This window comes from Drosophila simulans, chromosome 2L (genome assembly GCF_016746395.2).
Source record: "Drosophila simulans strain w501 chromosome 2L, Prin_Dsim_3.1, whole genome shotgun sequence".
NCBI classification, from domain to species: domain Eukaryota; kingdom Metazoa; phylum Arthropoda; class Insecta; order Diptera; family Drosophilidae; genus Drosophila; species Drosophila simulans.
In genome coordinates this window covers 10,816,801-10,829,929 of record NC_052520.2, presented here as the reverse complement: position 1 = coordinate 10,829,929, position 13,129 = coordinate 10,816,801, and the positions used below count along the sequence as shown (strand labels likewise).

Below are 13,129 nucleotides of genomic sequence, written 5' to 3'. Positions count from 1 at the left end.
TGGAATTCTCTTCAATGTGTGCTTAGAGTCCTTCAAGGACTAATTTCAGGGTTGTTTGAAAATATAATATAGTTAAGCAATCTCAAAGCTTTCATAACTATTAAGCAGTTAACTAAGTAGATAGTTAAATAAAGTATTACCAATACTGGCACTCCATTGAAATATTATTCAATTTCCCTTGACTAATATTGCTCTTTATACTTCTTGAAGTTTTACTGTTTTTTTTTTTAATTTTCCCAAAGCATCAACTCAAATTTTTCAGCGAACCCATAACTCTTGGCAATTAATAGCCATTGGCCACCGATGAAGTGCTCCACTTCGCCTCCATGGGCCATTATGGCCGTTCGACGCCTTTGCACCAGCTGTCTGTGAAAACTGGGGACATTAATCTTCCTGCCACATAGAAATTCATGCGAGCGAGACATTCGCCAACAGCCTTTGGCGATGCTGCACTTTCAACTTCCACATGCTGCACGGACTGAAATTTGCGCGAGCATGTGTTGTATGAGTCCAAACAGGCCCTGTAATCATGGGCCATCTTGGGTGAATCTATTTTGTTGAGATTCCCTAGCCGCAGGCTCGTTTGCTCTGGCCACAGTCAACTTCAATGGGCCTAAGCCTCGAATAGGTTTGTCTAGCCGGTGGCGAAATGATACTCCGCTTAAACAAATATAGCCGCAGATAGGGCTAAAAGAAGAGGCAGCAAAAAAAAAGGAAGAAAACCGTAAACCTTTGGGACATGTTTCCGCACAAGAATGTTAGGCAACAGTCCATGGACTTCTTTTGATATGCTAAACCAAAATGGTGAACAGCGATTTTAATAAATATTCCCCACACAACCAGTCGCCAGGACCGACAGACAACTAGAAAATATCCTGGAGGACATTGATGGCACCGGCTGCTTATTGAATTTTTCAAAAGCCCTTTTCTGTTTTTACCAACTCCCTCGAGGAAAATGTCCTTAAAGTGTTTCGAGCCAAGTGATTTTAAGGAGCTGTAGTTGCATCGTTGTAAGGACTTTTCACGGATTTATTCGGGGTCAAAGTTGACAGCTGAAGGTTCTTAGTTCTGCTTTAAGTTTGGCTAGCACATTCTTTGCTTCTTTAAAATTTAACAGCGGATTCGAGGGATTAGTAGTAGCTTTTTTTGTTATTCTATGAAAATGTTTAGCAATGTCTAGCAACTGAATTCCTGAATAATCATTATTACAGAAAAATTTAGCTTTTATTTTAACCGAAATAAAAGATCATCAACACTTATTTAACCTGTCTGCTGCACCTTTCTTCATATTGTATCCGTTATTTCATCCTATCATCGCTAAATCGGCTTATATATTTGCACTAAAGCCGTAAAATGAAATCATTATGCTGACAAGGGTGCCAAATTAAACTAAGCACCCAAAAGAAAAGCCGATTTTCCGTCTGCCGAGGATCGATTTCAGCGACAAACAGCGCCTCTTACTTTTAGTTGACTGAAGGCTTGATTTGGTTTTTATGAGCCCTCTCAGAGGGTGAAATATAAATATTTTTTTTGCCTGCCGTTGATATTTTAAAGCGAATAAAAGTGTACCTCGGCGGAAACAAAGCATGAAGTTTATGGCGGAAGGGTGGAAAAAACCGTAGGATGACGGCCATCAACCGCAGCAATCGGTTAAACCAACCAAAGCGGACCATTAAGCTTCCCAGAAGCTGAACATTTTTGGGACCGAACAACAAAACTCAAAACTCAAAAAAAAGGAACTACAAAAAGTGAACTGCGATCGTTAAATCAAAAAGCCGCATGCGAGTGCCTGCAACATCATTAGTTGCAGTTCACACACACTCAAGTGCAAGTTATGCCACCAGATACTCGCCCCATGCCCATCTGCGCACCTCTTTTTGCCCGCTTTTGAGGCACTCGCCTCATGCGGCGCATTTTTTTGCGAGGTGTCCAAATTAAATTTGCATCAGTTGCTCCACGAGTATCTAAATGATGCCAAAACTGAAAGTGTATCTGTGTGCAACATCAGCAGCAACAACAACAACAGCAGCGGGGGCAGATGAAAGAAGCGCGAGCTGCAGCTGCAAAAAGTGCTGCACTCACTTTGGCATTTCGTATCTAGTTTTATTTTTTGCTAGCTTTTTTTTTCGTGTTTAGACTACTTTTCCATAAAAGCGGAGAGTTCTTTTGCCGCATATTTTTTACAGTGAGCATTGTCTAAGCGAAACTCTGACTTCATTTCAAGTTTAAATTGATTAAATTCTTTTTTATATGCTTAAACATTTTTTAGGATTTTTTATGGGCAAATATTATATTAATTTTCAAGTATTTAAGTATAATAAGTTCACATATGAAAAATAACTCATCATGCAGTTCGTATATCTGGGCGTATACGTAATATTAAAAAGTGTCAAGCCAAACTATCTATAATCATTCAACACATGCTCTGTTTAGTTGGATCTATATAAAAGGAATATAAAACGTATTCATAATTTTGTGCTTATTATGTTTAGTTTAACTACACATACTATTTAAGCAAAAAAAAGGCTTAAAAATGAACATTGCTAACATGTGACCCACTGTAAATCGCTGCATCTGTGTGTGTGTGGCCATTCCGCCCACCCCATCTACTCACTTTCCGCATATGTATGCATGAGTGTGCCCGAGCGGGGGGTGGGCACTTAAATAATTTAGATTTTTGTGTCTAACATGCACAAGTGCCACCCCAATGGCCTAAAAGATTCAAGTGCAGCCGGCAAAAGTGAGTGACCCAGTTAGAGAGATTGGAGGCAGTGACAGGAGGATGGAGGAGCTGCAGATGGAGGTGGACATGGACTCGGATGTGAATGTGGATGCGGATCTGCATGGAGAATGGGGTGGCAGAGCGGCGATGGCTGTGGGTGGTGGGTTGTGGCAGTTGTGGGTGGTGCAACCGGGCCATTATCAGCAACCAAGTCGCGTCGCTGTTTTGGCGACTGCTCCGCTGCCATTATGCGCTCATTAAAATGTCAAATAAATTCAAATGCAGAAAACATGATTTTTCGCTTTTTGCCACGTGGCGCAGAAGTGCGAAGTGCGAGGTGCATGGGAGTTTCGCACGTGCGAGGTGTGGATTGCAGTTAACGGTAAAGATAGTCCGTGCTGCATAGTTGCTGAGTGATTTATAATTTATACGCGTTACTTGACGCGAACTTTGAACTCTGAACCGCGCACGTTGCGGCTTGGCAATGAGAATCTTGAACTTTGAATGCAAATTGAAATATACTTGCATTCTTTAATGTTAAGCAACTTCTTTTCTAGTTAAAAATACGATAGTTTAATGCTTCTTTTGGATTCTTCCTGCTGGAAATAAGATCTTTCGGAACTTTAAATGCTATAAGATATGAGTTTTGGGACATCTTCGAGTATATCCTGTGCTAAATGGATTCCACTATCCCACATCTACTTAGGCAATTAAAATGCACTCATTTATTTTAATTAAAAGCTATTTCCATTGTTTAGCTGCATCTTCCGGTTGGAAAATAGTAAGGAAATCGTTAAATTGCTCGCCAAGTGTGATATATATAATTATTATGAGCGTTTTCCCCATTGTTTTGGTTTTTATTGCTGCCTTGGCATTTGTCCTTTGATCCCAACGAGCCGTGAAATGCCATCTCATGGTGCATTTTTGAAATAAATTCAAGTGTGCACATCCAAACTCTGGTGTGCAGCTCTCAGTAAAATCGTACAACCCGTAGTTGTGGGGGAAAAGAGCATTTTCCCTGAGCATTGAGTGGCATTTAATTAATGTTCTCCCTTTTCAACTATTCCTGTCTGCTGTCCAAAGGAGGAGAGGTCATTATATGGCTGTTTACAACTCCTTTCAGGATAAGCAATAAAAGCAGTTCATCAAGGGCTTAAAGCTATCTGGTTATATGTTGAAAGAATGCAACTTGGTATTTAAAAGTTCTATGATTCTAAGCGCTTTTCCTTCTTTTTTTCTCTTGCATCACAGCTCATCTGGTGGATGGCAATGACAACCTGTTGCCCATGGTTTCTGCCCCATCGAGCATTGATAACGATTACGTTTACATTGCCTCGGTGAATAGGAAATTTCCCCAGTTCGGAAACTCCATCGATGATGAACGAGAGGCCGAGGAGCAGCAGCCCGAGGAGACCACCTATCCGCCACCCGTTTTCGACTTCGGAATGCCCAGGAATATAACAACCCGGACGGGACACACGGCGGCCATCAATTGCCGCGTTGACAATCTGGGTGATAAATCGGTGAGTGAATCAGGCGGCAAGTGATTGCATTTACCAGCTTATCATTGAATAGATTTCGCCCTTAACGATTTTCATTTTAATGCATTTTTAAGCAAAATATTTGGATCGTCAGTCAAGCTGAAAATCAAGTTAGCGCTAACTTTTCCCATGCAGTTTCCCCTCTCCACAGTCACATCTTTCAACTTACCCGTCGCTTTTCCCCATTTCCCGGCTCTTGGCCACCCTTGTTTTGCCGGTTCAATGAGAAAGTTTCTGCCTTCCGCTCAAAACCTTCAGTCTGGCCTTTGACCAATGCCGAGTTTACTTTGCGAACTCGTCTTGTTTTCCCTCAGCTTTCCCCCGTTTTTCCTTTTCTTTAAGCTTTTTAAGTTCCAGGGTATTTTGTATTGGATTCCTTTGACTAGGACTATTTTGCGCACTGGTTTCAATCAAAACGGACTAACAAACTGGAGGCGAACATTTAACATTTAATTGCACAGATGCGTCTATATAGGGGAAATGTTTCTGACATGGTTTTTTAGCGATTTTGTTGTATTGCTTAAAACATACATGATTATGTAAAACATTCTTGTTAAATACATCTTATATTTTTATAGTACTTAAGCTCTAAACTCCAAGCCAACTCGTTTCTAAAACGTGTCCTTCGCGTTGTTAATTAGAAATGGGCTTTTGTTAATTTTGAACCCAAGTGCGTTCCAGGATTGCCTTCCCTCCGATTCCGCGCCATGCCATCCTTCGCAATCACCATCCATCTCCTGCTCACTAGCGTAGTCTTATCCAGATTTACTATCGCTCACCTTGTGGTTCCATCTATTTTCCACGAGCTCATCCGCGCTGCTCGTGTTTCCTTTCGCCACTTTGACACTTTTAGTTTCGTTTATATCTCCTGCCTGGTTTTCCTCGTTTGCCCGCCTTCATTTTACCATTTTACCATTTTTTTTTTGTGGCGGCTCCTGGGGATGCGAAAAGTTTTGTTTGCCCGCGGCCGTCTGGAAGATTACTTTTTTGCCCGCTGCAGCAGCGTCAGGTTCTCCTTTCAATTCGCCTGGTTTTTCTTTTTGGGGCGACTTTAAGCCGCTCACATTTGGGGCACGCACTTGTCTCCATTTTTCCTGCCCATCTGCTCTTTTCCTTGCTTGCCTGAATAAGAAATATACGGTGAAATCTGTTTAGAGCTAAACCATTTTGAGTTAATCCTAAAGCTAGGATTTGATTGTCTTTGGCAATCGTTTGTTTCAGTTGAAATATCGAATTCTATTTAGCTTTCAAGTTGTGTCACTTATCCGCTAAAGTGTAATCATGTTTGATGGGAAGGCATTTGCTTCGTTCATAGTGAGGAGCCACTGTATTTGGGAGCAACCTTCAGCAGATTTAAGAGTTGGCTGCTTGGTTCATTTTGCCGCTTGGTTTATTTAATTTTCGTATCTATATACTTTCGTCGAGTTGCCAAGCAGCCGAGTGGCAGGACCGGAGGCAATTTTCAAAATTGACTTAAGCACTGGCACTAACAACATTTGGTGTCCCTCTTCATTTTTTTCTTCCATCCCATTGCAGGTATCCTGGATAAGAAAACGCGATTTGCACATTCTGACTGCAGGCATTTTGACCTACACATCTGATGAGCGTTTCAAGGTGCGTATACGTAATCTGTGCCAAAGCTATACCCCCTGCACTCCAGTTCTCCTCAATCATCCTTTGGCCCAGCCCAGGTAGCTTATTTAATGTCCGCCGGGCTTGTAAGCAAAGTCAGCTTAATTGCGTATGCAATTCGGGCCAAGCAAGTTGTATGCATTGATTAAATTTACCAAGGACTCGGTGGCCCCACACGCACACCCACACCCATACCCACATCCCCGTCAACGATTTATCTTGGCATCCTGTTTCACCCATCCACTATTCTATCTGTCCCTCTCTCGCACGAGCAGGTGGTGCGGACCGCCGACTCCAAGGATTGGACATTGCATGTGAAATATGCCCAGCCACGTGACAGCGGCATCTACGAATGCCAAGTGAATACGGAGCCAAAGATTTCGATGGCATTTCGCCTGAATGTCATAGGTGAGTAAGGCATCCCTGTCTGCTCCGTTTCCGCCCCCATCTCCACTTCCTACTCCAACCCATGGATCCTCACCAGCCAGCAAGTCCTCCTCCATTTCAGTTGCATACGCATTGTCAGCGAGTTGCTGGCATTCGCACGACCTGAAATGGCAACTTTTTATACACTCTGCATTTCTCTACGGCGAAGAGCTTTGTAAATTGGCCGTAAACTTTGCCAGTTTCTTCTGGCTTCTGCCAAAGATCTACGGGTATGGTTGGCGCACACAGGGTGTGGCCAAAGTTACTCCTTCGTTGTGCGGCAATGGATGGGTCGTTCGTCATAATGGTTTATCCTGGCCATGGAGGCATTTTTGGGTAATCACTAGCACATCACTTTCGGATTAAATATCATAAATTCAAGGGTTTTTATGCCAGGTCAAGGTGATCATGGTGTTTTTATAGGAAACCCTTTTTAAAATCGGTATTGGTAACTTGGTATATAACCAAGTTTAAGATTTTAAGAAGTATATAAAGTATATGGTTTGGGATTTGAGTAGCTTTTACTTCCAAAAGTCCTAGACTAATGTAACCATGATATGTCTTCTTAAACTATTCAACATAGCATTTTTACCAAGCACCCCCGTTAAATAATAGAAAATAGGAAAATCCCAAGATGAAGAGACTCGTTGAAAGTGACCGCAAATAAATTGATCAAATATTCCGGTTTTTAGTATGCATAGAGGCTGGCATTTGCAAGTGTTAGGGGGGTTAGGCTTTAAAGGTGAAGTGGATGAACTGTAGGTCGGGCTGTTGGAATCGCAACCACTGTTGGCACCTGCCAGTACCGTTACTCGTGCCGCTCCCAAACGCCAACGCTCCACAACCGCCCCTCTTTCGATCCCCTTTCGACCTCACCATCCCCGGAAAGTTCGGTTTGTCTATTTTTCTACACGCTTTGCATGCAAACGCAATTTGCATTTAAATTCAATACTAAATTCATATGCTGCCTGTTTGTAATACACACTAGGGCACTGGTGAAAGGAGGGGTGTGTGGGGGGTTTTGGGGCTGATTCTACCCCTTCATCTGCCAAACCCGCCCCAACCTTGAGGAAGAGCTCCCCCTCTCATTGTTCTGCCATTTCACAAGTTTTCTACAATGGATTTCCGGTTGCGAGTCGAGAAGTCGACGGGGGATAGGATACGGATACCCTGTTTGTTTGCGGCTGTGTGTTGCTATAAATTGCTCCACAAAGCATACACGTTCATGTTTCATTCATGTACGTAAAATTGATTTGGAACTTTTTCGCCGTGCCCGGGCAGCCAAGCGAGCAAGGCAGCACTCAACGTCGGGGAATCCTCGGTTCGTCCGGATTCCCCGGCTCCCTCGGTCATCTCAAGCAGTTAGTCTTCTCGTTTGTCGTCACCGTCGCAGGGAGAAAGTTTTGCTTGACCAGCGTGAAAGTTAATTGAAATAATCGGGCGGAGTTAGCTACTTTGGCAGTGATTGGTTTAGTTTCTAGTTCAAAGTTTTCATGGCCAATATCAGTAAATCTACACGAGGGAAAATGTTACTAGCAAATAGCTTAATATGTAGAAAAATGTAGTTTCTTTTTAAATAATTATATATCTTTTAGTGTATCCTTTATACAATTATTATATCCTAGGTGTTTAGATACTTCTGATCATTTATTAGTCCAATATTTTACTATTTGAAATCATATTCCAGCTCTTTTAAGTGTAATTATTTGTCAGGAAATTTTCTCGAATTTGTATTCGATTAAATTTGACTTAAGCACAGTCACTCAGTTAATCATCGGTTTAAAATCCCTCTTAAATGGTCGCGTAACCCCCGCTGATGAAGGATAAAAGGCAGCTAGGGCAAATTGCCTGCCACCGGCAGGATGGAGTGTGTCTCCAGTTTATAACGAAGTCGAGGGTCGAAGGGTGTAGATCTCATCAAAAGGCAAAGTCGTATCAGCATTTCAGCTTCCGCAGTTGCTTTCGCTGCAACCTGCAACTTGCAACCCGGTGGCGCAAAACATCCTGCCCGCCTGGGAACCAAACTGCACTGCGGATGTAGTAATCCTTGAGTGCGCTTCTTTTGGACAGCGACGAGGCGGCGACAGGAAGCCGACACAGGCATGTTGCTACCTGTTAAAGGGGGGCAAGTTAAGGCGGCAAGTTGCGGAATTTATGCTAATCATTTGCAACCCAGAAATCGCGTTAAAAATATGTACGCTGTCGTCATGCGAATCACGTGGAGCGCCAACGGAAATATTATTCACTGATTTATGCCGGTGGAAACCAAAAATGTATTCCCATGAAATATTACTCAGGAGTATATAGTGTTTTTATGCTAAAATTTAAACTACCTACTTACTGTTTGCCACGTTTTATTGATTAATTCATTTATTGCCTTCAAAAGTATATATATTTAAAGTTATCCCTAGTTTGCTTATACAAAGAGGCTGATTTGTCCGATGCCCCCCCCCCGCACATCATTAACAACGTCAACATTTGACTTTGTTGACTGCCTGCTGTGTTGGCCAAAAACGGTCGGTCGACGCACGGAAAAAACATTAAACCAATTTTCAGTGCCTATAACGTAAAAGTGGTGGTGGTAACAGGATTCTGGAGGTTCAGTTCGGTTCAGTTCAGTTCCTCCCCACACATTTGTCTCTGTCTGCGGCAGCTGCCGTTGAGCCCGTCCGCCCACCACCCATCGCCCATTTCCACCCGGAAAACCCAGCGCCAATATTAGAAAAGCCACACGTACAAACATACACGTATACTGTACGTATGGGGGAACAACATTTAATGGCACGTCCTAATACATCGGCCAATGGCCCAGCGTCTGGCTCACAATAACAACCGGCTAACAACACTTAAAATGTGTGTAAAATGCGAGACCAGCAGCCATAGTCAACAGCTTCATCGACAAACAATGGGTCAATGAAATGGCCAAAAGGCGGCGGTCGGGGCAAGTTGCCCAAAAAGCCAAGGCCATCATCAGGAAGGCACAACAAATTTTTATGTGCTAGTTTTTTCATTAATTTTGCTCGGGAAAAGAGGCGTTTGCTTACTATAAAATTTGTTGTTCGCCAGAGAATGAAAATTTGATTCGATCAAACGATTTTTACAACTTCCAGGGCATATAGTATACAAAATTAATAGTGTTTTAGATTTTTGAAAGTCAGAATCGATTTTGTTTCAATAAACAAGCCGCTTTTATGAAGCGCATAAATGAACGTTTTTAAAAGTATGAATAGGAAAGTATAAGCTTGTCAGATCAAATATAAACCTAAAGCTATCAAAAGAAATCGAAATGTATATAACCATAACAACAACAATAATAATTACCTTGCTATAGAAGTTGATTATCTTTTGAAATTAAATATCATGCCTTCAATTTGAGACTCAACCAATATGCATGTAGATTTGCTGCAGGTCAGTCTTAGCTTTTGTAGATTAGCATTGGCATAAACAATATAGTCAGATTGAAGGCGAAGCTGGTTCTAGTTAATAACAGGAGGCCACCGCCTGAATGGACTACTCAGTCGGGCCTCAGTTTACAAAGTAGGTGCTCATTATCAGTCGAAATCTGGGCTGTCTGCCTGGCAGCTCCAAGGTATTCCGGTCAAACATGAAGCTCCAACAGCAGCCAACGTGCACACACAACTGTGGGGGCTAGCATGTGTGCTGAAATTGCAGGCAATTCAATTCGCCCAATTCAATTCAACCCCAACCCCAAACCCTAGCCCCATTCCCATTCCCATCCCAACTGAACCCAATCAATTGCGTTCCAGTGGAATTTGCGTTTGCCGGACGCATGATTAGATGCAGTGGCCCACCCATTCCCGACCGACCGCCTAACCTCATGAGTGGAGCGTGTTGGAGCGCCTAGGAATGCTATTAATCAATTTCGGGCTCGTTTCATTGCGTTCCGCGGCGAATCGCAGTAACGCCGCCAGATGCCAAGGCGATTATTGCCGGACCGACGGACCTCTATGTCAAAGTGGGCAGCAGCGTAACGCTCACTTGCCACGTGAAGCAGCCGGCGACGTCGGCGCAGGATATTGGGCCAATTTACTGGTACCGCGGCCCCTACATCCTCACCCCCTTCGTGGCCCATCCGAATGACGCGGCCATCGATTTGCAGCGCATCTCCATGGAGTCCACGCTGGCCGAGAAGCTCCAGAGCAGGTGAGCCCAATTATGCATCGCATTGCATGTACTACTATTTGCGGGAATGTACATTTGTTTTGATTATTTTTACGTACGGTTAACTTAGATTTTAACAGTAACAAAACGATCAAAGATACTTTCAAAATAAGATACAAAAGTCCATTGAAACTAGAGAATTACTTTGTAGATTGTTGCCTTGTTTTTTAAAACAAATGATCTTTGAAAGCGCGACTTGCAATTACTTTTTCTTATTTAACTTTTTCTTTATTTAACTTTGTTTCAATACGTATTATAGTTAAAAAGAAACTCAATTTCTTAAGCATTTAATTGAACACATTGAATTGGTTGTTATAATGATTCAACAAGCGATTAAGTGCGCAACTCTCGAGTGCTGGAATTTTTTCCTCCAGCTTGCCAGCCGGAATGCCGAAGGGGATTTAACGTGCCATCAGGTGCGAGATTTTCCAGTTGCCTCATGGCTGGCATGCCGAGCTTTGATCGATGGAGTTGATTTAATCGCAGGTGGAGGAGTGGGCAGGGAGTGAGTGGGAGGTGGGTGGTGGCGGCAAAGTTGACGCAATTAAGCTGCACGTTTGCCTTAAGCTTCTCTGTGCTTTGGTTTCCATGTTTTCCAGATTACGCATTGCCAATGCTCAGCTGCTGGACACCGGAAACTATACGTGCATGCCGACCACAGCGGAAGCGGCCAGCGTGGTGGTCAATGTCATCAATGGTAAGAGCGGTCCGGACTCCGGACTTAACCAAATGTATCTGCTGCAGCCACACACTTTCTGTTTGTCTTCCTGTTCTGTCCTCCATAGACGAAAGCCCCGCAGCGATGCAAAAGAGCAGGGCGATCCGGACCAGTGGCAGCATGCGGAGCAGTCGGATGGTCCTCCTCCTGGCCATGGTGGCCAGTTCCGTTGTGCGATGGCTTATTGGTGGCGGACGCATCGGGAGCAACAGCTGCCGCGATTCCTGCTCGAATTTATCCACTCTGCATATCAATTATTGCAACCTGCGTGCGAGAATCACCAGCCACTTGGAGCAGCATCGATGTTTGGGCCCGGGATCGACGGTCGAATCATGATAATTAAGTGGTGGCCACTTGGAAATACAATTATAAAAAACATCTTGTATATAAAAAACTTAATTCATAGTTAAGCATAACTCATTTGTGTAAATCTGAGAAATCTGGGGAGAGGATGGGAAAGCCGCTGTATGAAATAATTAGTTTATCGTACTGCTTCGTCATCCTAAACTTTATTTATCGTTTATTACAACATTAAAATGATTGTGAAACTTTCCAACTGTCTGCATTTAGTGGTTTCCCATCTGGCATACCGTAAACTAAACTATAACTATATTTAATGCTAATTTTTATGCCTAGCGTAAATATTTATGTAACAATGAAAATAAAAAATGGTGCCCATGTAATTATCGAATGTAAAACGAAACGAAATTACGAACGCGATAACAGACACAAAGCTGCATTGCATTGTTAGTTTTAGAATGCAAATATTATTATTATTATTCGGGTTATTTTACGTTTCTGTTATTGCAATTAGCTAATTATATTTGTCACTGTGCACTTGAAAACCAATTGAATTCAACGCTCATTAATGCGACAGTCGATGGAAAATAAAAACTGTTTGAAATTGCATTATCAGCCACAGAAAAAAGGGCCACAACTAATTTCACTTCGATTTAGTTATAGATTTTCACATATTCAGAGTGCAGAACGAACGATTTGTAACCGTATATATCGAAATTCTCAATGAGAGACAATGAAATGTATTTTGTTGGAATAAAAACTTGATTTTAACCACATTTACCCTGTACGCGCACCTGCCTTTATTTTTTAAATTGCTTGTTTGTATTGATTTTTCAGGACATTAATTAAATTTCCCTGCTGCCAGAAATGTGCAATTATGTGAGTTAACCGTACTTGAAAATGCCCTTTGTTTAATCATTACATCGTTAAATGCTCGATAATGTGCGTGGGCTTAATTTAATTTCGATTAATTTCGTGCCCTGTCCTGGACACGAAAACACGGAAAGTCTAATCGTCAGGTAAAGCATTCCGTATTAAGCGGATCTCGTAATAAGCCAACGCCACGCATCATCAGTTTCCAGAGGCAGTGGCAGGCAGTACACCGCTGCGTATACTTAATTTCGAACTCTGACCTCACCTTCGCCACTTGACTGGTGCTCGCGCGGCATAAAAGGGATAACAATCGGCGCCAAAGGGCTGAGGTTGCTACGGTCAACAACAATACGTTACGCTTTCTAATTCGTTGCGCCAGCCACACGGGGCGTATGCGCGATTATCAGCTACCACAGCGTGTGTACATTGCGTGTGTGTGAGTGTGTGCCTGTTTGTGTGTGTGTGTGTGCCGTGCTGTGAGTCCGCATAATTACACGCAGTTGAGTCGCTTAAATGAAATCATAAATTATCCGGCCTTTCACTTAATTGTGTGCAAATATTTTCCAGACGAACGCAATACGCACTGATTGATACATGTTTCAGCTGACTTTGCTGTTAATTTGCGAATGGTTTAGGACACTGAAAACTCGTGCACTTAATGTAATTATGTTGAATGCGCAACGGAAAATGCCAACTAAATACAGGTAGGCCAAGCAAAAATCCATTTGCCGTGCA

The 13,129-nt window shown here is 42.6% G+C and overlaps 1 protein-coding gene across 2 annotated transcripts in view; it reads left to right on the top strand.

Annotated features, from left to right (window-relative positions):
* The window catches only part of LOC27208814, a 44,911-nt gene extending 32,603 nt beyond the window's left edge, over positions 1-12,308 (top strand). Inside the window, exons 3-8 of one of the 2 annotated variants that reach the window (XM_016184363.3) lie at positions 3,974-4,245; positions 5,800-5,877; positions 6,171-6,303; positions 10,242-10,485; positions 11,103-11,200; positions 11,289-12,308. In XM_016184363.3, coding sequence (XP_016024571.1) covers positions 3,974-4,245; positions 5,800-5,877; positions 6,171-6,303; positions 10,242-10,485; positions 11,103-11,200; positions 11,289-11,557 — 1,094 coding nt within the window. In that variant the 3' untranslated portion in view covers positions 11,558-12,308. Of the gene's footprint in view, positions 1-3,973; positions 4,246-5,799; positions 5,878-6,170; positions 6,304-10,088; positions 10,209-10,241; positions 10,486-11,102; positions 11,201-11,288 lie in introns of those variants that run through there. The other variant, XM_016184364.3, reaches the window with a different exon arrangement.
* Positions 12,309-13,129: the final 821 nt, after the last annotated feature.